The 25,271-nt window shown below is 36.7% G+C and overlaps 1 protein-coding gene across 7 annotated transcripts in view; it reads right to left on the reverse strand.

The window, feature by feature from the left end:
• LOC145988814 (protein DOP1 homolog) overlaps positions 1 to 25,271 on the reverse strand; it is a 135,237-nt gene that overhangs the window by 69,028 nt on the left and 40,938 nt on the right. For all 7 annotated transcript variants that reach the window (XM_083124017.1, XM_083124012.1, XM_083124016.1 and 4 more), the window contains exons 11-14: positions 11,169 to 11,449; positions 8,951 to 9,216; positions 6,740 to 8,365; positions 4,080 to 4,272 (exon numbers count right to left, since the gene is read on the reverse strand). In XM_083124017.1, the coding sequence (XP_082980143.1) occupies positions 4,080 to 4,272; positions 6,740 to 8,365; positions 8,951 to 9,216; positions 11,169 to 11,449 (2,366 nt within the window). The remainder of the gene's footprint in view (positions 1 to 4,079; positions 4,273 to 6,739; positions 8,366 to 8,950; positions 9,217 to 11,168; positions 11,450 to 25,271) is intronic.

A 25,271-nucleotide genomic window follows, 5' to 3' on the forward strand; every position in this document is an offset into this window, starting at 1 on the left:
CTGTTCTTTGATAGGAAAAAGTGACAATTATATCTCATATATAATGCGCAGTTTATTCCAGTTTCAAGAAATGGCTTTCTTAGTTGTAGGTCGTAAAGCTATTGTTATGCTGATCAAGAGTTTGATTGATTTGGTGTTTAAAGTCCACTTTATGCACAGTAAGGCTAATTGGGACTGGACCTACAGTTTAAAGTGGGATCCGAACCACTATGTTCCTCCACCGGGAATCGAACCTGGGATCCCTTGATTACAAGGTGACGACGCTACCACTGCGCCATCGGGTAGGTCTGCTGATCAAGAGTGAATGACATCATACCTATTCAATGAATCATTTGTTGCTATGTGGACCTAGAGAAGAAGAATATCACTTGTGTATGCCATGAGTTACCAACCCACACCACTTCACCCCCTCTCCCTCCACTGTGTTTAGCATCCCAAAGCTTTCACCCTTTAACCACCTTATTTATTCCGTAATAGTAGAAAGCGAGATCAAAGTTATGTTATGGATTTGCAGTGCTCAGGAAGTTATTTTCTATTATTTCTTGCCCAACAAATACTGCTGATACGCATTCCATCTGATGGGAGGCGCAATCTCGAATTCCACCAGAATGGCACTGCTTTTCTTGGTATCGCAGAACATTACATTACAAAGTAAAAAATCACAGGAAATGGCCTTCAAACTTTTATACGAGGTTTTCCTCATTCCTTTTTTTTACTTTTTCTAAAAAAAAAAACTTCAAAATATATACTTTTTTCGTGACTAACAACATTTATACGAGGGACATTCAGGATCCTCAAATTAGCAGTTAGCAGCACAAAATTTCTACCATTAAAGCATTTACACACTTCATATATATAAAATATTATTTGGCCAGTAACACATTTTAATTATTATTTCCTTTTCCTTATCATTTCTTTCATCAAAAGTACCTTAAAAATCAGAATGTTCCTTCATTTTGTGATGAAGTTATTTCAACTGCATTTCAAATAAGTGTCACTATCTTCAATGGAATACTGTTGCTATATTCAGAAACAACAGGATTTAAGCCTTACAACAATATATAACATGATAGGGTTTCAAAATCATGAAAAATCAATGCAAGTGTCACAAAATCATGGAATGACCGTGTACGGTTTTATGTTGGATGTCCGAATTATTCCGTGCATAATAAATACGCACCACAGTTTATGGAAGCAAAAATTTTGGAAAAAAGTGCACATTATACATGAGTAAATATGGTAATTACAAAGCCTGGAAAGTTACTCAGAAACTGAACGAGACTCTGCATAAATGAAGATTTTGTGACAAATTTTGTCAAGTTAGATAATCACCCTGATCAAGAAAACTTCAAATTTCAGTTACATGAATTACATAATACAGATACTAAAAGGAAGAAGTCATTAGTACTCCATTTACACCCACCTCTTGCTGTTTGCATCATAGCATTTTGCCAGCTTTTCCAGATTATGGCACAGCTGATTTATGACATTGATCACAACATGTGTCAAAGACTGACCCATGAATGGAAGAGCTGAGGTAACTAGGGTGGTCCAATGCTGGTGAAGATGTTTCATATGGTGCTGAAAATGAAGGAAACAATGCTGTAAAACTTCTTGTGCTTCCAGTGGCGTCTCGTGGCCTCAAATTTGACCGGGGCTTATTTTTTAAAGAATTTAAAATATAATGACAATTCATATGAATTACAAAAAATAGCTATTTTTCTTCTTCTAGACTACAAAACTGGACTTATTTTTTTAAAAAAGTATTTAAAAGGTAATAACAATTCATATGAATTACAAAAAAACAGGTATTTATCTTCCTCTAAACTACAAAATTGATTTTTTTTTTAAAGAATTTAAAATATAATGACCATTCACATGAATTACAAAAGAAAGAGGTATTGCTGTGAAACGTACCTTTCTACGAACGTTGGTTCTCATTTAAACAAGAACTGTGCTCTCCTGTTCTTCTGCTCAGCATATTTTGTAATTCTTTTTCCATTGAAGCCCTCTATGTTTGCAATGTAAGCACTGCCAAGGCATTGAGTCTGTATGTCCCATTGCATTTCTTAAGCAGGTTTTAATACGCTTCAATGTGTTGAAACATCGTTCAGATTCAGCTGTTGCCACTGGAGTTGTTAAAACTATGTTTGTCATTTTTACTGTTTCCGAAAAGGTATCCTCTAAATCATTTTCAATGAAAAACGAATGCAATGTACTGATAGAGTTTATGTTTTTAAACTCTTCACTACAATAAAGAACATGAAGTTCACTCTTTAGTTTTCCCTCTTCTATGAAGGGATAATATTTGGCACAATTCTTACACGAATCATCGAGAAAATCAGACTTCCTCCAGTCATTGAATTTTGCAGGGTCAATTAAATTGGAACACTCCAAATGTTCAGTTGCCCCAAATCTCTCTTCGGCTTGATGAATAATTATATCGCAGCACTCAATAGCGCATGCTGTTTTGTTAACACAACTCATTTTGTATCACGGCTGATGTGTATTTATTTACTAAATGTTCATGCAAACTGTTATCTAGCTTAGCAATCTCATTTACTAAATCTAGGAAGATACCTCTGTTTAAAGATTCTTCTCTTTCGTTATGTCCTCGTAGAGCAAGTTCATGTCGACCACAGAATTTTAAGCAATTGATAATTCTATTTAATATATGCCTATTTTTCCGGACTAATTCATTGTGCCTTGTAATTGACAGTCTATATCCTTCATCGATTTGTGTTCGAACATCAACCTTTCCAAACAAACTCAATTTTAACGAGTTTCCAATGTGCGAAGAACTATTCATGTGACTTAATTCTTTCAGAAAGATGTTTGAGATCACTTATACCATGAATTGTCCATGAACCATCACCACCAAACAAAAGGCTTGATCTCGCTAGCTGTTAACCACGGTTTTCTATTGTACCAGTCTGGATTGAAAGAGCGTGATTGTGATTTGTGTTTTTGTATTAATGTAACACTCGGATGGTCAGGACCTAATTGTTTAACAACAAGTTTTTCTTGGTCAATCAATGTCTGAAATGGTGTTGCCAACAAGAAATTCACTTTGTTCATAGCGAATAAAAGCCACCACAACGCTACACTACAACATGCGGGATCGAACGAACGGGACGCCACGGAAGTAGCCCCGAATCAACATCCAAACCCATTGCACCCCTACCTTAGCTCTCTCTGCTAGCACGTGACCTTCACTGTAGCGTGTAGCGTAGACAATCCTTCGTCTGCGACGAGCGCCGAGATGATAACTGACATCAATGCCGCTAGGAGCGCTGTCGTATCCATTGCTGCTGACGATGAACTTACGTCGGTAAAAATCGTCTTTTAAAAGATTGTGTGATAGTTATGTATTATGGTGATTGAAAATTGCGTCAATATGTCCATTTTTCTTTAGAGGCTAAGCCCCGGAAGCCCCAAGGGACGAGATGCCACTGTGTGCTTCTCTAGCAACAAAAACCATTCTAAATAGACAATATGTATTAAATTAAACATTTAACAAGGTCAAGAAAATACTTGGTGATGGTGATTCAGAAATGATGGTAGAAACTGTAAGGGTGGAAATTCTATATTTTTATATTATTTTTGTTTAGCACTGCTTTTCTGCCACTTTGGCTAATCGCGGTAATGAGGATGAGTGATGCTATGATGAAATTGAAAAAGTGGCACTCACAAAGAACACCAATTCCCAGGCCTGGATTTGAACCCAGGATCCACAAATCCAAGACATGCTCATAGGATCTTGATATTTTAGGTACCTTTCAGACTGAACCAACATGCAACAGTGAACACAGGCCCATAGTCTGTAAAAAAAAATGTCTTTACTACACACACACAACAAACAGACCGAGGTGACATAATGCACGCAAGTGACATGTGCAGCTTGTTGTACCATTTTGATATGAAAGGTTGCATTTAATTCCAAAGGTTCATTTCTAAGTATCACATGTCGCTTGTTGCCTGTTACTTGTCACATCGATCTTAAAGCAGCCTTAAGGCTCCAAGTAAACCTAAACAATGAAAATGTGTTTTCTCACCTAAGCAAATAGCAACACACTTACCAGTTTCAGTGCACTTGTAATGGATGCCAGAAACATGGACTGTTGCGTAATTGGTCTTCCTGGAATGTACTTAAGTTGGTGGGTCTGCATCACAAACTTTGGCATCTTTATGTTTTCCTTGGAGGCAGTGTTCTCAATCTCTGTTTTCTGTAGATTCACTTGCTCTTCCAACATGATCAGTGATAGAAGTAATCTGGTACATTATTGGAAAAAGAAAAAGTTTAGTCAAGGAAACATTAGCATTTGAATGAGTTTTTAAAAATTCTATATTAATCAACAAGTAAAAACCAAATCATTAAGCACAACACATATTTTAGTTTGATTTTAGCACTAACTAGTGTGGGGATCACCAAATCACTGATCACAAGCTAGCTTGCAGAGTTGATTTTCAGTGACTCTTTAATCGTTGGCTGCACACTGAAGATTCTGGCAAAGATCTTGAGAGAATATTATTGTAACATGTTGTTTTCGTGCTAATTGCAACCCCACAGCAGCCTCACAGATGATTGCCGAAGTCGCGTACTTTTGCTTTTATTAATTCTTGAACAAACCATAAATATTATCAAACCATAAATATTATTATCTGTTTTAATGTTTTAGCTTATCATAATTATTCGTCAACAGTTAACAATTCAACAAGCACATGCATACCCTATAATATATATACACCCGTTGCAAAATGACTTCGAACCTCATAACAAAAGCACAAAAAATACAGAAAATTCATGTGAAAAGCTATTATTAAGCTATTAGATACAGCAAAAAATGCATACATTAGTACGGAGTCATGTTGCCTTTACTTTTGACAACCATTTGGATGCGCTTGGGCATGGAATCACTAAGACTTCGGAAGTAATTTAAGTCCATGTCAGTGCACCACATTTTCTTCAGTTCTGTTTGAAGGGTCTGTAGGTTCTGAATCATCTTCTTTCCCAGGAATTACTTCATACAATGCCAACAATTTTGGGTTGAGATCGGGGCTTTTCCCAGGCTGCTCTAACATCTCTATCTGTTGTTCCTCAAGCCATTTCCTTACCTTCTTAGCAGTGTGACAAGGAGCATTATCATGCATGAAAACATCACACTCGTGGATCTCTAGCATATCCACTAAATGGTCCTTAAGAACGTTGATCTGCGTTCATTGTCATGTTTTGCAGTAAGAAATATAAACCTGCCCTACCTTTTCACCTGAAAAACACCCCCACACCATTACAGATTGGGAGTGCTTAACTGTCGGAACTGTATACTTTGGGTTGTATCAATCTGAAGATGACGGACGTTGAACCTTAGCAGCTCCCATTCGGAACAGTTGGAATGAGCTTTCATCGGAAAACATGACTTTCCTCCACTGTGCTGGTGTCCAGTGTGCATATTTGCAAAAGCAAGACAGTCTTTCTTCATGCTGGCGGTGAGTAGTGGCTTCTTAGCAGCAGTACGACACAGCAAATCCAAGTCTTTCTGTAAACGGTGCTCGATCGTGCGAACACTAACATTTTCCAGCAGACTCGGGTGCATTTCTTTAAGTTCTGATGCTGTCAGTCGAGGGTATTTCTTTATCTCTCTCATTACGAGAGCGTCTGTAGATTTGGTTGTTTTTCTTTGCCTCCCACCACCGAATTTGTGCTTTGGAATGACAGTTGGAGGCAGTCCTCTGGCGGCTGCCAGTACCTTCATTATGGTTGATTTTGCACGACCTGTTTGTTTACATATTGTCTTTAGTGAGACGTTTTCACTTCGCCATGCAATAATGCTGGCTTTTTCCACACTACTACAGTACTTTCCCGGCATATCACAAATACACCTGTACAATAGTCAAATATCCAACACAAAGTGCACCACACAAAAACACAGCAATTTATCACACACCACACTACAGCAGAAAGTCACCCTTCCTGTGTCAACTAACAACACGAAATAAAATGAACTCGCTTATCAGCAGTAATACACTGTAGCCAGATACGTTCACGCAGAAACAATTCCGTGTTCGAAACAAAACAACACTAGATACAAGGCTACAAAGTGATAGACTGCTTACTACGGCAGATTTCATATGAGGTCCGAAGTCATTTGGCGGTGGGTGTATGTGTGCTGGTACTATCTGTGACCTGATACATATGAGGGGTTCAGAGCACTCCATTGAAGACAGATTTGAGCAAAAGGCACATTTAAATAACTTACTTCTATGTTTAGCTGTTGGAGCACAAACATAGCGGTGCCTCTATGAGAACGAATTTGAAACTTAGCAGATACTTACTTCTAGCACTGAAATGTTGATAGTTCACAGTTCTAAGTTATATATGTAACTCCATTTCCACGAAAAGTGGAGTTACGCCACTTGTGCTCTGAACCCCTCATATATTGATGACACATAGTGCAAGATATACACAGTATGTCTTATATTTTATTAGGTATTAAGGAAACAATTATGCTCTACTGCAATATAACCAATGAGTGGTCACAAAACATCCTAGTTTCTCCCATACCAATGTGTAGATAATTTTATCTTTCAAATCTATTGTTTGTAACTGAAAGTAATATAGACCAACTTTCTCTGATCTACCATACAGAAATATCAATAGAAGTATATGCTGGAAGAAAAGTAGGTTAAGCATAAAAAAATCAGCTTTATCCTAAAAACAAATATAAAAATACAAACATACCTTAGCAACTGAACCTGAAATCCTTCTGAATGATCTGAAACTCCATGTTGACATTTTCTTGGGCCAGTTCCTCTTTCTGTCTGGGCCATTTCATTGAAACGGATGATTTCTTCAGTGAAAGTTAACTCCTTGTCAGAACTAGAATCCCTTCTCCTCATATTGTATACACTTGATAAAACACAATGCAACACCACTTTCTGAACTTTACACCTTGTTAACAGGTCACCTATGTAGGAGGCAAATCCTTTACCACTGTCTCTAACGATTGGAATTAGCTCTGACACTATTAACATAAGAACTTCAGCACTTTGTAACTGAACTTCACGATTGCCAACAATTTCCTCGTCGGTCAGTCTCATCTGGCCAAGATTCGGATAATAACTGCGAGCAAAGTACAGGCAGACTGATATCAGCACCTCTAAATACATGCTACTGCGATATGTGCTTGCAAAGTCACTGCTTACTTCACCATGGAAGTTCTTCCCAAACACTGATTTTCTATGGCGAACAAGGAGTGCTTGAATTTCGGAGCTCCGACTTGTCCTAGAATTGCTTATGCTGGTTGTAGACACTGCACACAAGAACATACGGGAGTTGGTTACAATGAGGTTTTTTAGCGTTTCAAGAGTGTATAGTGTTCTTTGTGAATCATAAACCTGACAGTACAATAATATGTGCGAATGCAGTTGGTGCACTGATAATTTTTGCTGTTTACCATCTTTCAAGTCACTGCTACTTCCGAATGACAAGCTCTCTCGCTCCTTCTCCATCAAGTGAAGTTCGTTTTGAGAACACCTGTTGACGACAATCTCTAAAACGTCATGCAAAATCCCCTCCACAACCTGAAAGCTGGTTGAACTCCCTTTGGTCTCCTCGCCAAATGGGCCCAAATTCTCTGTCGAATCAGTCACGTCGCTGCTATAGACGTTGCCGCTGGAAACCTCTCCAGCCGACCAGCTACGGACGAGGGACTCGTTCACAGCTTCGAAACCTGTTGTGTCGGAGCCAATGGAATCACCATCTTCACAACTTAGATCTTTCTTCATTTTATTTGGATCGAATCTTGTTACGTTTCTGAAATCAAGCGTGCTCTTCTCTGCATTTTCTTCAAACTCGTCCTGTCCACCTTCGACAGGGGCGTTCATGAACGGGTTCACAAACAATGAAATGTTAGACTTTAAATAATTTGAATCGTGGAAAGAGGGACAGTCGAACTCCCTGATGTACGAATTCTCTGTTATGTAGTGGCTATCGTTATTGTCATTTGCCAAAGTGGTCACTGCAAATATTCTTTTTGCCTTAACTGGATTACCCTTTCTTTCAGTAATGTAAGAATCATTTGAAACATGATAGATAATATTTCCATCCACTGAGCTGATTGCATAGATTTTTGCAGTTCCATCTTCCGACTCGTTCCCGTCTTTTGTTAGAACTGTGTTGGAATGCTCAATGCTAACGTGAAGCACACTTAACCTTGCAGTTACAGGATCCAAAAGCATTAGAAGCAAAGGCTCCAGAATTCTTGATATGTCACCTCGAAGCATAGCGTGCAAGAACCAGCTCTGAGCCTGAATCTTCAGAGGATTTGATGGTAGTCGAAGATTATCCAGCATTCTTAATAAGGACCTGGGGGCAGAAAAACACAAGAATTACTACACACACTCACAAGAATTTCATGACAGTTACTGGATAAAAACTGATATTATCCAGAAAGCAATTCTACTTCATGGTTGATTACATAGCTGAGTAATAGTGATATCAATATCTAAAACTATCAATTGAAAATTATTCACTGATACTGATAGAAATTTGTTTATTCTGTAGTGTATGCAAAAATGCCATGAGGCACTTTTGCAGTCTAATTATTCTGAAAATTATGCAAAATTTGAAATGTTCATTTGTTTTGCACCAGCATTCTTTGAAAAGGGAATTTTATGATCAACAGATGGCTGACTATTTTATGTTTCAGATTATCTTTGAATATTTAATTGTGCGTAAAACTTCATTTTGTCATCACGTAACATTTATTTTAACATTCTGGTGTAATTTTTTAATATTTTAAAGCAAATCTCTGGTAAATTGATGCCTATAAATGGAGTGAAATACTCACCCACTAATATTACTCAATATTTTGAACAACTTTGAATTGTTACAATTTTCAAACATCGGTACAATTTTACTATGATCAAAAGTAACTGCATGCTCACTTACTTGTCAAAAGTCCGATGATTTCTATTGACCACAACTTTACTCTCAATTTCTCTGCTCAAGTGCCACAATGTTGAAAATCTCTGAAAAGCTTCCATGAGATTTTCAGGACACTCTCCATTCAAGTATGTTAAGGATTCACCAATTACATCTTCAACAATATCAGAGTAAGGCACTACGTTATGCAGCTGGTGGAGTAACTCAACACATTGCATGTGGTAGGCAGACGGAAGGCTACCCAAGTGATCCCACAGCGATGATGCAATTTCCTAGGAAAATTTTTAAATATACATGCTCTTATTTATTATTATTTTGAAAAACTCAATAAGCACTATATTAGAAAAAGTTAAATTGAAACTAAACTAAACTCTATTATGCAACAGCTCACAAGGCCAAAGCCTACCAAGTGGCTTACTAGATCAATTGACATCAAAATTCAGGAACTTCCACAGGACATGAAACCTTGGACTGCTTGAAACAAAGCAAAATCATTAACCTATGGACTGTATAACATTCCATAAAATATTAATACTGTGGATGAACCAATATGAAATTTGAACTAATATTGACAGCACAGATACAAACTTTTTCGATACCTATAAACAACAGTGTATCCACGAAAAAAGTTATGAAAGCTGTGGCTCATCATATGTTAATCAGAAGTGGACTTACTACTTTAAAATGAGTTCAAAACCAGTGAAATGTGACCCTAAAGAGATTAATGCACAATTAGTTGCTTACAAGGCAACACGATACACAGAATTAGTTTCGCGGACACTATCAGCCAATGAATTTGTCTCATCCTCAATAAATACTATTACTGCTACATTTAAACAACAACCACATGGGGGTCTGTAATATACATACAGTGAAACCTTGATTAAATATTCCAGTTTGGCAAAAATAATCCACTCACATAGGCTAATCTAGACTGTGTCTACAGTTAAAAGTGTGATCTGAACCTTCAGGTATTTGAGGCTAAGAAACTTATACGTAATATGAAAAATGCAGAAAATGAAATCATTGTTATGGGTTTGTTAGCAATGAAAAGATGGAGGCTATAATATAGGAAAATGTAAAAATTATAGCTGCTAACAAATTTTTGTGTTTTAACTACTATGGATGGGCAGAACAATATGAAACCTTAAGCAGTAAATAGCTATGTATACAAATATCTGAACAGAAAAATTATTGTAACCACCATAAGCTGCACACATTGGATTAGGCACTTTCCACTCCAGTCTGGAGGAAAACATTCACTGCCCATGTTTGACTAACAGATTGAGGCAACACAACACATGATATTAAGAAAAAGGCCCAAACTGACTGTCATGCACGTGACAAGCTTGTCTTGCCACTGTGGTACAAAAGGCTGAACTATTTCTGAAGGTTCGTTTCCAAGTGAGAAATTTTGCTTGTCACTTCGGTTTCAAAGCTACCTAATACAATATGCATGTATTGGCTTAAATCAAGAGTACTACCCAGTGGAGGCACATAGTGGTTCGAATCCCACTTTAAACTGTAGGTCCAGTTCCAAGTAGCCTATTTGTGCATAAAAGTGACTTAAAACAAAACTCAAACAAACCAACCAACAGACTACTAACCAAGCTGTACTAATTACTATTTGTAGGTGCATTTTTGGATGAAAATATTAAATTCTGCATATTAAATTTATTAATAATGCAAGGCTGGAAACTAGTCAAGTGGTCAAAATTACTGATTTAACTGACAAAAAACCTGACCAATTACTGATTTACATCATATCAATAAATCGTCATCCTAAAAGTTAAAATAGGATTTCATTTGCTATAAATTATTTTCAATTTTCTGGCCCCCGTCATCCCCCACAGCCAGCCATTACATATTTTTATATTCACGATAAAATAATGTTTTCATTAAAGTACAAAATTATGTCAGGCAGAATACATATGTTGTGTTTACTTTGTAGAAGAAATAGTACAAAATATGCCTTACCTTTAGTCAAATTTTTATATTTTAAAAAAAATAAAAAAAATAGAAGTTGTAAACGACGAACAAATTTTTCGAAAATCACAAAATGCAGTCGCACAAATAAAAATTACAAACTTTGCTGACCATTTTTGAAAATATCGACAAATTACAGACTATGATAATAAACTGGCTTTTAATGACCATTTTCCACCCCAGATAATGCTATGACTGCTGTAGACTGTTAAACTTCTGCATTACATTTTTCACTTACTTGGAATACGCAGGTATTGTTCTCAATCTGCTTGATATGAGACTGCTTCAGCAACGGCACAATCACAACCGTAATGACACCATGGTGTGGGGAGCCATCACCATTATCCCCACTGTTAGCAGCAGCATCACTGGCAGCTGACTGAACAGAATTCAGAAGAGACATCAGATCCAAAACTGTAGCAACTGACATCAGCTGGAATCTGTAGTCGTTTCTGCTAAGCAAGCAGGCACAAACTAAAAGAACCTGAAGCCATTTTGGGAACTTTTCTGGCATGGGACCTGCAAAATAGACAAATAAGTATCACTCCACTGAATGGTATGAATGGATGCTTAACAACTTTAGGGCCATGAAAATTAATAGAACCTTTACAACTCGTTTATGTATTTATTATACAGTCATATCTTTTATTCCCCAAACACGAAAACTTTATTTTGCAGTGGAGTGGTTCATACAGGAAGCTACAATGCTAATGGTACTATGTTCAAATCATGGGTAAGCCATATGTGTTGGTCTCATCATCTATTTCATCACCTCAACATTCATCTTCACCATCACGATTAATCAAAATAGAAATAGTAATATCTTACAAGAATGTTTTACAATACTATTAAAGAAAAAGATGCTGTGTTCATAATATGTTAGCATAATGATGTAAAATTAAAATCAACCATCTTATTTTTAGTTTATAGTGAGCATTACTGTAGATACCCAAGTATAATATTTTATACAATTAACATACCAAGCAAAGAAAAATTATTTCAAATGTTAAATGTGTAAATTGTATTTGACACGTCCTTTCCCCTTGGACTAATATTTATTATTGTTATTTTCCTTTCTCGTTGTACAAATGTTTATTGTTCTTCCCAGTTGTAAAAATATTTATTGTTATTCTTAATCTCTGTAATTTGGTATGTAATTTTTGTGTTATTTCATATTTAGACATATTACTGTTGATGTCACAGAATAGTGACTGACCTGTATGTATATATCTTGTAAAACCTGTTACCATGGTAATTATGGACTGTGTTTTGTTTTTAGTTTGGTTTTGAGTTTTTGTTGTTACGGTAAAGACCTGTTAAGCTGAATTGCAAGATGCTAGAATTTCACGAAAACAATTTAAATTACACATATAAGTAATGTATAACTTGTATGATGCACATTTTTTTTCCCATTCTGTTGGTTTGATTTGATTTAGTTTATTTTACTTCGTGTTTTGTGCCTCTTGGCTAATTTGCAAAGATGGGGATGAGTGATGAAATGATGAAATTGATGAATGGACATTCACAAACAACCAAGCCCGACCGGGATTCGAACCCGGGACCCTTGGCATCGCAGCGGGATGTGCTAACCACTCGGCCACAGGGTCGGGCCCCATTCTGTTGGAAAATGGGCTCAAATATTGGGGGAAAAAAAACTTCAATGCATTCCAGATTATGTATTTCTCCTTAGGTAGCCATTGCCAGTTGATTATTAAACAGTTAAAAACACTATCAACAAATGTCTTCAGATGCTGTGCATTTCTTATATAGAATAAAAAAAACCTTCCACTATATAACTTAATACGAGGGTCACTATTTATATTTTGAGCCTAACAATGAAAAAACAGGAATTTGGCATTGAAAACTGCTTTATTGTTTTTCGATGTATTCTCCTTTATGGTCAATACACTTTTGCATTCGTTCGAACCATTTGTCAAAGCAGTTTTTCCAATCTTCTTGAGACACCTCCATAATATGGTTTTTGAATGCATCAACGGCATCTTCCGCCGACGAAAATCGTTGTCCACGCAATTTATTCTTGACATTCGGGAACAAGAAGAACTCATTGGGTGCCAAATCAGGACTGTACGACAGATGACCCATCAATTCGATTTTTTGACTGTTCATAAAGTCGGTTGTTAGATGAGATGTGTGACAGCTGGCATTGTCTTGATGAAGAATGATCCGACGGCGTTTGTTTGTTTTCCGTATTTGACAGAAGACCTCTGGCAAACAAATTGTTGTGTACCATTCAGAGTTGACCGTTCTACGTTCCTCTAAAGGCACAGTTGCCACATGACCAGTTTTCCCGAAAAAACAGGCGACCATTTGTTTCGATGTGCTTCGAGCGCGAACAACTTTTGTTGGATTGGGTTCATCTTGAAACACCCATACAGTCGACTGCTGTTTACGTTCCGGCTCGTATGCATATATCCATGATTCATCACCTGTTACAATCTTATATACGTCTTTTGAGGCACCACGATTGTATTTATTGAGCATTTGTTTGCACCAATTGACGCGAGCGTCTTTTTGAGTTTTTGTCAAATTGTGTGGGATCCAACGAGAACATACCTTTCTCACAGCTAAATGATCACGTAATATTTTATATATGCTGGTGGAACTAATGCCTATGGTTGCCTCAATCTCACAGTATGTCACATGATGATCTTGCAGTATTAGGTTTTGCACAGCATCAATGTTTTCTTGAACAACAACTGATTTTGGACGACATTCGCGAATCTCGTCGGTGAGCGAATGGCGGCCATGATTAAATTCGTTATACCAGCGTTTCACAGTAGCAAAGGATGGGGATTCATCGCCAAATGTGGAAGTAAGTTGATCGATGCACTCTTGTCTTGATAATCCACGTCGAAAATCGTAAAAAATCATCGCACGAAAATGTTCACGAGTTAATTCCATTTTATTGTTGTCGCGCAATCTCCAAGGCAACATAAACAACACAAATGAAGCTATTGACAAAACATTTGAAGTACGTTATGGTCAATAATGCCAGACGATTCCGTGCAAACGTCAATTCGCGCCTAACTTCAGTGTTGCCAAGGCTCAAAATATAAATAGTGACCCTCGTAATTTGACCAACCACCAGGGTTGGCATTTTGCCCCAGTTTTTATTTTACAAAAAACCCAAACTGAAAAACCTCAGTTATGTTTAACTTCTTGGAGCCCAAGCAGGGTGGCTACAAACAAGCAGAAATGAAATTCCCTGACTTTTCCAGGTTTTCCAGGACAAAATTTACATTTTTCCCTGACAATTACAAACTAAACTAAATCGATGTTTTTGCAAATGGAAATAATAAACTCATACAGATCCAGGTATGGATTTGTTAAGTACCAATATTATCTTCTATGAAATTGACTGAATTTCTCTATTCTCTATGATTTGAATTCAAACTGCAAAATAGTGAATTTGGAAAATTATTACAATTCACAAGCTAGGGTAGGATTACGGAATTTTGTCATACGCAGTAAGTTTAAAATAAAATATTTGATTATTTTTAAAGTTACGACTAAATGAAATTAGAGTGATTGATTTAAGAAATACAATTTGTAATCTATCAGTCTCCTTATACATTCTCGGTACTATATGTTGATATTTCCACTGAGGTTTGGAACCCTCTGCTTGCAAGAACCATGGGTGTGGACTCATTTTTCAATGCATAAAGCTCTCTTCTCTGTAAAGCAAACAACTTAACTCACGCATGTAAGTGAAACAATTGAATCGAACAAATAAAGTATCACATTTCCTTACATTATCAATGGGATTTCTGCTTCAGTACAGTATATCCAAGTGAAGTACTGTGAAACTGACAACATGAAGTTATACAATTAATGCTGACGAAAAGGGTATGTAGGTATTAGAAATTTAACGCAAGCAATTTATAGAATTTCATTGTATAGGTACCTGACTTAGCTAACCACACATTAAAACAGGAACACTCTAATAATAAAAGCTTCTGAAAGTTCATATACGAGGGGCATCCTGAAAAAAGGTCCTAGCGGTCGGAGAGCGACACACACACACCACACACATGCAGGCAGGAAGAAGAGGCATCTTTATCTTTATCTTTTTTTGACGTGTCAGTATGATCAGCACCATGCTCCAGGCTACCTTTATTCCTCAAAGTTTCCTCAAGGTACCAGCTTCATATGATGCTGGGTGAGTGCCGAAGCAGTTTGAATGGGTGGAAAACATCCCGGTTCTCCCCCGCAGGGGATCGACATTGACATTCAAAACATATCTCGTGCGACAAATACGAGGATGTGGATCCCGTGTGACAGTAGATACACACTCGATCTCCTGATAGAACCCTGCCACTTTTCTCTGTGATGCAAATGGTTTTGATAGAAGTTGAAAAAATCGTGGGAAATACATGATTTGATGTGGCTGTCGGAATTATTCCATGTAAGTATAACACAATAGTTTACTCTTGAGTAAAATGTTGGAAAACTTGCATTGCATGTTCAATGTACACAAACATGGCCTAGAAAAGACAAGAATGTTGGATTTCATGGAATTTTTTGTTGTTTTAGGTCATTTCTTTAAAAAAAAAAAAAATCGCTAAAAACGCCAACAATTCACGTTTTATGCCAAATTCGCATTATTTCGATATTTAGAAAGGGCAAAAAATGTGTCCAGACATCACTGCACATTCCTAAACATAACTTCGCAGCAATTACCATTTTTCACGGTTTTGGCGTTTGCGAAAAATCAATCGGAAATTACTTTCTGGCCACCCCTCCTATAAATCAGTAGATGGAAAGTGAAAATTTAGCAGGGCTGGCAGAAAAAAGTCATTTCTTGAAGAAAGTGATTTGCTTTTATGATTGAATGATTCGAGTAAATATGATACTAAAATATTTACTTATTTATTATTAGTATTTTATTTCATAATATTGGACATTAACCTTACTCAGTGAGAGATTAATGACCATTTCTCACGAATTTAAACAGACAGGACAGAGAATGGTGTTAATTTCATTGCAATACTAGTGTTGCAGTAAATTTGAGGTTGGGAGCATGGACTTGCCAATTTTTATAATGTTCACCAATGCAGATTTATGTTTCACTTTTTCGTGATAGTATTCAATATATATCCAGTTTTGTTGGATTCTTCTTGATATCTAAGAATAGTGCAATGTCCTTGTAAACGTATGTTAACTTGTGCGAAACCAGTAATACGTCAGGATGATGTAAGAAAACCTTTGTAAGCACTGCTACATTAAATAAGGTGAAGTGAGCCAGAAAAGTAATAAAATTCCAGCAGCATATTTGCAGTCAAGCTCTTCTTGTTTATGCATACGATTTTTGTTGAATGTGCACTCTGAAGACATCGAACAAAAATCATAAGAGTCCCATGCATGCAATTTCTGTCACATGTTGTAGTGAGATACTTTGTCGGGTGGCGATATTCGATAAAAATCGTATGTTTCAATGGAACCTATATGTTTCCATGTTCCTTCAGTTTGCCCAACAAAATGCTTACTACGACATCCGACAACTATCGGACGGCGCCACCCGCTCCCATCCCCTCCATCTGTTGACAGTTCTGTCTCCTTACTACTCCCATACAGACAAGAAAAAAATGATAATTCAATGCATTTTCCACGTAATATTTAGAGGCTTAACCTTTACTCCCCCGATGATATTATATGGTATCATCAGAGTAAGGTCGTTCTGGCCCGATGAAACCATATGGTATCATGGTGCAGATTACGAAATGAATGTGCTTTTTGGACCCTCAAACTCTTCTGTTTGGGTTGAAACTCTGACACAGGTCTGGAGCAATCCTGGGTAAATTCATATTGATGACCAACCTCCCCCCCCCCCTCTCCGCAACATATCCATGACACATTTCCGAATAGTCTCACATTTTGGTTCATTATTCAACTTGTATGGTAGCCAGAAACATGAAACAAGTTTCAATCTCTTTGGAATCGTCCATTCTTTGAATAGAATACTAAGGTTTGCGCCTTCTCCCAAAAATAGCGAGAGAAGAGGGGGCAAACTCCAGATTTTTTTTTCATTGAAATTCGGTGGTCATGCCCCCAAACCCCACCTTCCTCAGTTCGACAATCTTAATTGTACATGGTTGCATGCTATGATGTTTTAGCTGCAAAACAAAACTTATCCGAAGTACATTGCTCCCATAGTGCCCGAGTTATAACAATTTTCCTCCAAAAAATGCTAATTACCTATTTTTCGTAAAAAAAGAAAAAAAAGAAAAAAGAAATCACATTCTGGCTTATTATTCAACTTGTATGACATCCAAGAACATGAAACATGTTTCATTCTCTGGAGAAATGTCCATTATTTGAAAAGAATACTAAAGTTCACGCCTTCTTCCCAAATAGCGGGAGAAGAGGGGCAACCTCCAGATTTTTTTTTCATTGAAATTCGGGGGCCATGCCCCCCCCACCCAAGCCCCCTTCCTCGGTCCGGTGTTCTAAATTGTACAAGGTTGCATGCGCTGATGTTCTAGCTGCAAAACAAAAGTTATCAAAAGTAGTTTGCTCCCATACTGCCAGAGTTATAACATCTTTCGTCAAAAGAGTGTTCGAAGTCAATGAAGACGATATTCCCCGGCATTTCCCTGACTTTTTTTGACACCTCAAATTCCCTGACTTTTCACAGTTTTCCAGGTTTTCCAGGTCTGTCGCCACCCTGCCAAGGCCATTTTCACATGTAACCCCCTTGATGCCTGAGCCGATTTTGAGCAAAATGCAGTTTCTCAATTAAATGAGTGTAGATCGGAGGCTAATTGCCCTAGAGAGATGAGTGATATACCGTTGTACGCGGAATGAACCAGAGATTCAGACTATATAAAATGTATGCAAATTTGGCGTATATGTGGCGGGGGGAGGGCAGGGGCGGCACCAGAAATTTTCGACCGGGTGGGCAGAAGCTGTATATTCATAAATTAGGGTGGGCATATGAGTTTTACATGCACTTATGCCCCCCTCCCCCCAACATATACAGGGTGTCCTAAAACAACTACAACAACGGTTGGATGCTGGTAGATAAAAAAAATAACAAGGAACTTTTTCTCATACACATAACCTCGAAAGTGCTTAGTTTCTGATCTTTGAGCACTGAAAATCTAACCTGTATGTATGCAATTCAACTCACCACACGATCGCTCTGACGAAACTTCCAGGGACGCGTAGCAAGGACTTGAATTGAAAACAACAACTTGGGAGTCTTATCTGGCATAATACAAAATAATAATTAAACTTGCGATATTGTAAGCATAGGTATGCGCAGACTAATTTATTTTGGGGTGCCTTAAGGGAAGTTTCGGTTACCTATCTGGACAAGGCGAGCCTAATTGTCGTAACTTCACGTTCCTTTTCACAGAAACTATTAAGTATATGAACATGAAATTTTAACATTATAGAATGAGCATTTGTTATCACTTTAGCACAAGTTTTACTATCACTGTGTCAATATTTTAAGTAATGAAAATGATAAATACGAGGCTATATTTCTACAGGTACTATCAGCTGAATCACTCTCATGAAATACATCTGTAGGTTCAGTTCTACCATGTTTTATAATGCACATTACTTCATATTGCTGTACCTGGTTACTCGATAGTTAACGCCATGTGTTATATATCATTTTAAACCGTAGAATTCAGATGCAAGCAAAAATTTGAAAATTGATACGCTTTTCATTGAAAGAGAAGGGAAAGAGAGCATTCATGACAGTCTTTGAACATGAAAGTCGTATTGGAAATGTTGGAAGGTTGCATTAACAAACAAGTTGGTCCTCGGGAAAATAACAAGTACGGGCCGATATGTGAAGGGGCTCTGCGATTTATACTGCTGGACAAAAAAAACCGGACACCTTAATATTTGACATCTGAATTGCAATTACTTATGAATTACGCTCTCAGTTAAGTATTGAACAATTGAACATTCATTATTGAACATTTTCCATAGTTTTTACGTTTATTATTTATCTATTTATTTATTTATTTACTTGTATTTACTTATTTGGAACACCTAGTAGGCTTAAAATCAATTTCATGGAATTTTGTTTTAATTTATTGATTTTCAATTCCTGTTGGTATTATTTTGTTTAATGTCTAGAGAGCCATGTATTTTGGTTCATAGTAACCATAGTAACAGATATTATTGACATTGTCATTGCTGGTATTTTTCTTGCAAATGTATTGTAAGTTTACTAGCTTGAAAATGAGACGTGAAGAGGTAGTAAAAGCAGTAGCTCTTCGCGATGATGGTCGTAGTGTACACTATATTGCTAGGGTGCTAAATATAGCACGAAGTACTATCCATGAAGGTCTCAGACGGTATGATGCAACTGGTTCCTATGGTAGAAGACCGGTTTCTTGTCGGAAACGATGCACAACAGCACGGGAAGATCGTTTAATGCGTATCATAGTCTTAAGAGACCGTCGTACGACTTCAAATATTGTGGCACAGCATTTGAGAAATGTTCATAGAGCTGTGGTTTCTTCACGAACAGTTCATAGAAGACTGAATGAAAGTGGTTTATCATCTCGGAGGCCAGCTGCAGGTCCCAGGTTGTTAGCACGTCACTGGAAGCGAAGCCTAGAATTTGCTACAAAACACTTACATTGGAATGTGGAGCAGTGGGAAAAGGTTTTATTCTCCGATGAGTCAAAATTCAACCTACGTTCATCAGACGAGAGTGAACATGTGTATAGAAGACCTAATGAGCATTATGCGCAATGTTGTTTCGTTGAAATAACACCCTTTGGAGGCGGTGGTGTCATGTGGTCTGGGGAGGTATCTCTTTACAAGGACGTACAGAGTTGGTTTGTAGAGAATGGGGCACTGGCAGCTTGTAGGTATATTACAGAATGTGTGGCAAATCATGTAGTACCATATGCACCATCCATAGGCTTGGACTTTGTTTTTATGCATGACAATGCGCATCCTCACATTGTGAATATTGTCACGGAGTACTTGGACGAAGTTGCGATTACGCGATTAGAATAGCCACCACAAAGTCCGAACCTAAATCCGATAGAGCACATCTGGGATGAACTGAAATGACATATCAGAAACCGCGCAATAGTTCCAGAAACAATTGAAGAGCTAAAACGTGCTATTCAAGAAGAATGGGAGCAATTGGACCAAGAAGTGATTGTCAACCTTATTCGAAGTATGCCACGGTGGTTACAAGCTGTAATTGATGGCAGGGGAGGTAACAACCGCTACTAGACAGCTTATATACCCCAACAGTACCAGTTAACAATATGAAAAAAAATATTGGTAAGATTTCCTTTTTTCTTTTTTCTTTGGTAGTTTTCTGCAACTTTCGTTTTTGTTCTAATTTATCTTATTAACAATACATTTTAATTTGCCTTCTGTTGAATATATTCAGGTTTTCTTATTAATAATTTCTGCAACCTTTAGTTAACCTTCGAATCAGAATTTATGCATTATCACAAAAAATGCAAGTGTCCGGTTTTTTTTGTCCAGCAGTATATAAAGGTAAAAATTATTTCTTTACTACGTGATTACTGATTACTATAGTAAAGGAATATCACATTGTTTTATAGAGAGGGAGGAAGAGAGAGTGGCATCTCAAATGAAACGAAATTCCTTACTTTTTTTTACCACGAATATTCTTTTCATTATTTTAATGGTAGTTCAACGTATTTTTTATATTTTTTGAGAAGACATTTGGGGTAGCCAGATACCTTTGGCACCCCCGTGCATACACCTATGGCTGTAAGAAGTATCTACAGCATTTACAAACTAGCCAAGACAAAGAATTTCCAACAAATGCGAACTGAAATTCAAGACACTTCATTCTAAAATGTCCCCATTGTGTTTCGAGTGTCATGCAGTACCAATAATAGTGAATCGTGAGATTCACGTACGACATGTTGATGAAATCGACGAACTGAGAAATGCAAACATAGTGTGTTCGCCATCTTCTTTCACACGCAGACTGTTATTTATTTATTTCTAAATGGCTAATCGAGTCCCTCACATAATACGGGGGCAAACCCCTTACTAAAAATAATGAATGGTAAAAGCTCTTGCAATAAAATGAAAAACATCATTTAAACATTAATTAATTTGCACATTAAAACTAATACATAATAACTAAAATCAATCCGATCTGGATAAGGGTGTCACTACATCACGTGTGCATTCCGAGCACCCAATAAAGAACAGCGTTTGACATAAGTATGGACAATGTCTTATTAGCAAAATTTAAAAAAAAGCAAGAACCCGGTTATAAATCAAATTCTTAGTTCATTCTGCATAATATTTACTAGCGATGGGACCGACTAATCGGTACTCTATCGGTATCGGCCGTTATAGGCATATCGGTGTATCGGTAAAATTACCGATTATTTTACCGATCCGATATATTGATAAATATCTTATAATTTAGTGCAAAATTCTGCCATTTTGTTGTAATTTTTATGGATATTCTCCATGCCCTTCTTTCTAAAAAAGTAAATGTGTAAATATTCAACTTATTTTGCACTGCAGTCACCTTGAAACACACATTTATTAAGGAGATCAATGATCATTTCAGGTTCTTCAAGGACCATTTCTAATTTTATATCGGATCGGTAGAATATCGGTTATCGGTATCGGTAAGTTTTATATCGGTACTTTATCGGTATCGGCCAAAACTTCATACCGGCCCATCCCTAATATTTACCTAGGCTAAAGAAGGACATTTTGGCAAAATATCACCGAAAAGTAATAAATAAATAAATAAATAACATTGTATGTATTATATTTCTATATTTTTGCCACATTTCAAGTATCTATTTCTTTTCATTACGTAGCACATTTTCAAAGCAATTTGATGCATCGTCCCTGTGAAGCCAGGAGCTGCAGCCCTCAGGCCCATAATCCTGTTCTAACCTTGATCATATTCTGCACAATTTTGCGCCTCTCATAAAGCTTCCTAAGCCTACTGGCTGCTTAAGCATACAAGTGGGCATTAGATCACAGTTTTTGTTTCAAAAGCTTTGGAAATTCCTTTCACTTTCCAATGATAAAGTTAAGGAAGTTGAAAGAAAAAGCTTAAATTAATTCCATTCAACTTATTATTTACTCTGACTTTCGTAAACCTAATCACTAAATCAGGGTTTCAGCAAAGGACAACAAGCTTATTATTGAATGATAATATGTGAACTTGTCTGTAATATAGATAATATTCAAAAGTAAAAAATACATAGAGTGAACACCATAATAAACATATTAATTTATTGAACCATTCGCATTTTCCAAAGTGTATATATTTATTGAATTTAATTGGGTGGGCAATCGGGTGGGCACAGGTGGGCAATTGCCCACCCAAAAATTGCTGTGCCCACCCGATTGCCCACCCCTGTTGCTGTCCCTGGGGGAGGGGGAGAACACTCAAAACTCCAAAATTTCAGGAAAAAATGGGATTTCCCCCCTCCCACAAGAAAAAAGTACATGACAGTGTCGACATGCACATGGAAATTATCGCTGACATGTGAGGAACACAAAAATATTTGCATTATTATCGTATGACCAATGTAACGTGAGTTGTACCCCCAAAAGGAATGGCGAGATTATAAGTTTGTCACATTTAATTGTCTGGCTGATTTCATCCAAAAGGAATACCTTATACATCCTTAAAAATAATATCTGGCTGTTATGAAATTGGCAGTTCCCATGGTCAAAACATTATTGACCCCCAGTTAAGTCCCCAAACATGCACTATTATTTCAAAACATTTATTGTCAAACTGTAGCTTCAGTAATGCCCTAAAATTCTTAAACGAGTTAGTTTTCTGAATCTCTAAAAATGTAGTTTAGGCTTTTGAAAGTGTCATCAGAATTTTGAATCCACCTCAGCATATGAAAAATTCATTCTTTATCTAAAAAGGTACATATTTTTGGTAAATAAAAAAAGCAAAATTTCTGTGCAGAAACAGTCAATTTCGGGTTCAAGAGCTGTAAATAAAATAAAATTTCGGTGCTATAGGGGTGAAAAAGTGGTTCATAAAATGACATTTTGGTTTTAAAAATGTGAATACAACCCAAATTTGATTTAAAAACTGCACTTACTACACAAAATAAACATATCCTTTCTAATAGCACATTTATGTCATTACCAGAATATTAAGTTTATTCCTGTACAAAGGGGTCCATTTTTGTTTCTCAAATATTTACAGCAGAATTAATCAATTTTCTGTGAATTGCATAACTCACAGGATAATTCTGACTTCAGAAAGTGTCGTGTCGTAAATAAACTCTAAATTTCGTGTTTAAGAGTCTATTTCACATTTTACAGTTCATTTCGCATTTTTTCGTAACAAAACAGGGTATGAAAATGCACCTCACACCTTTCAGAAACATGAAAAATTAACGTTACAATGTGTTATTTCACATTTTGTGTTTTCGATAAAAATGAAATATGCATGCCTCTATTTATCTACAACCTTGAAATGCTTTGAACAAATGCAAATGAAAAACAAAATCATTCCCGAGGTGCATATAGTTGTGATTAATTTCAGCTAAAAACCTCGAAATTTGTAGCAGTTATCGTGGTCTCAAAATTGGTAACCTACCGCCACCCTTCCTAAAACACACACTATATTACAGTTTTTTTATTAATAACTTAAAACTCAAATGATGCCGTAACATTGCTGAGACTTGTGTTTCTTAATCTTCAAAAAATGTAACCTAGTCAAATATGAGCATAATTTAAAGCTCTCGGAAGATATGCTAAACCGGCCTGTTGTCTACAACCTTTGAACATGATGATCAATTTTTCTCAAATATAATGTGAGACCAATCCTTCAAGTTATCTTGCAACTATAAAAATTGCAATTCAAAAGCCTTCTATTTAAGGTGGTTATCATAAATACAACATTTGTGATACAATGAAGCTCAAAACTATAGTCTATTTGAACGTTTGAATGTCAAAAATTATCAAAATATGAAAGTATACATTTGCACTGTATTTACTTGAGTACCCTACACCCTTAAAAAGAAGGGGAAAAAAAAGAAAACTGAAATTGTGGTAGATCATGAAGGTGCAAGACTTACATGGGTATAGAGCTCCCAACCAGACATAAATAACATTTATCTTGCATAGGCAAGCAACCCATTATGATGAGAAATGAGAAAATCATTTAAAGAATATTTTGATTTAATTATGCCACAATGAACGACATTTCAATAAAATGTACTCAAATCTCCCTTGTAATGCTTAAACATGCAGACATTTATTGTATCAATTGATCATCACAGTTGAAACTATGATGTGCCACTATGGTTTCCCCCATATAAGGAAGTGACTGATAACCAAAATGATACCACAATTCAAAATTATAAGCTTTGTTCAACTACGTTGCAACTCGAAACAAGGACCCCGGGCATCATAAATTAATAAACTAATCCACTTAATAAAAGGGGTCCCGGTGAAGCACTGGAAAAGAGCTTCCTAAAAGCAAATCATGCCAGTGATCTTCAGAGGAGTTGAAAAACTCCGCTGACATTGCACTAGGCCGGAAGAATATGAAATACAGTAAATCAGCATTATCCACAAAAATCACCGTTGACTACTGACACAGTCGACTCAACGGTTTGAACGATTGAAAGTTCGAATTCCATATAAATAGCTCGAGAGAATATTTCTCCCGCCCAGTTGTTATTCAAAATCTATCGCGTGAACAGTTCTTGTCTCCCCAAGTTATGGGCTGACTATCGATTGTTACGTAAAGCATTCCCGCAGGCAGTGGTGCAATAGCGTAGTTTTATTTCAGCGATCGTGTTATCAATCGTCATTTTTGGATCTACAGATTCAACAAGATCTTCAAGCTACAGAAAACCAGAGGTAACGATCGTTCCTTTATTCCCCCTTCTTATCATTCTCTTAACCCTGCCAGATCAGTCAATTATCGAAGTGTTTAAATCAAATGGTTAAGTGTTGTTCTGTAGCCTGTAGTAAAGACCCCCCCCCCCCTAGGTTACTTGGACTTTGTACACAACAATCAATGCAGACGTTTTATCTAAAAAAAATTGACACTTTTCTATTTTGTTTCTTGGATATATTATTATTATTTATGTTAAAAGTCCATTTCTTGCAGGATTTGGGGAAAATAGCCTGAAAAACCCCACCATGATTTGTACTACATTCATTATTCTTAGTATTATAAGCTCTTCTAAGCCTTTTCTTTACAAGTTTTCCAAAAAAATTTGACCCTTGGTGAAAACAGGGCTGGGTCCACCCTGATCAGTACATCGTTTTGATATTTGGCATTTGGAGGTAATATTTTCATTAGCACTCAAGTAAAATTCAAGATTCTGCCTGACAC

The sequence above is a fragment of the Lepisma saccharinum genome, chromosome 6 (assembly GCF_977018435.1).
Source record: "Lepisma saccharinum chromosome 6, izLepSacc3.1, whole genome shotgun sequence".
In the NCBI taxonomy this organism is placed as follows: Eukaryota; Metazoa; Arthropoda; class Insecta; order Zygentoma; family Lepismatidae; genus Lepisma; species Lepisma saccharinum.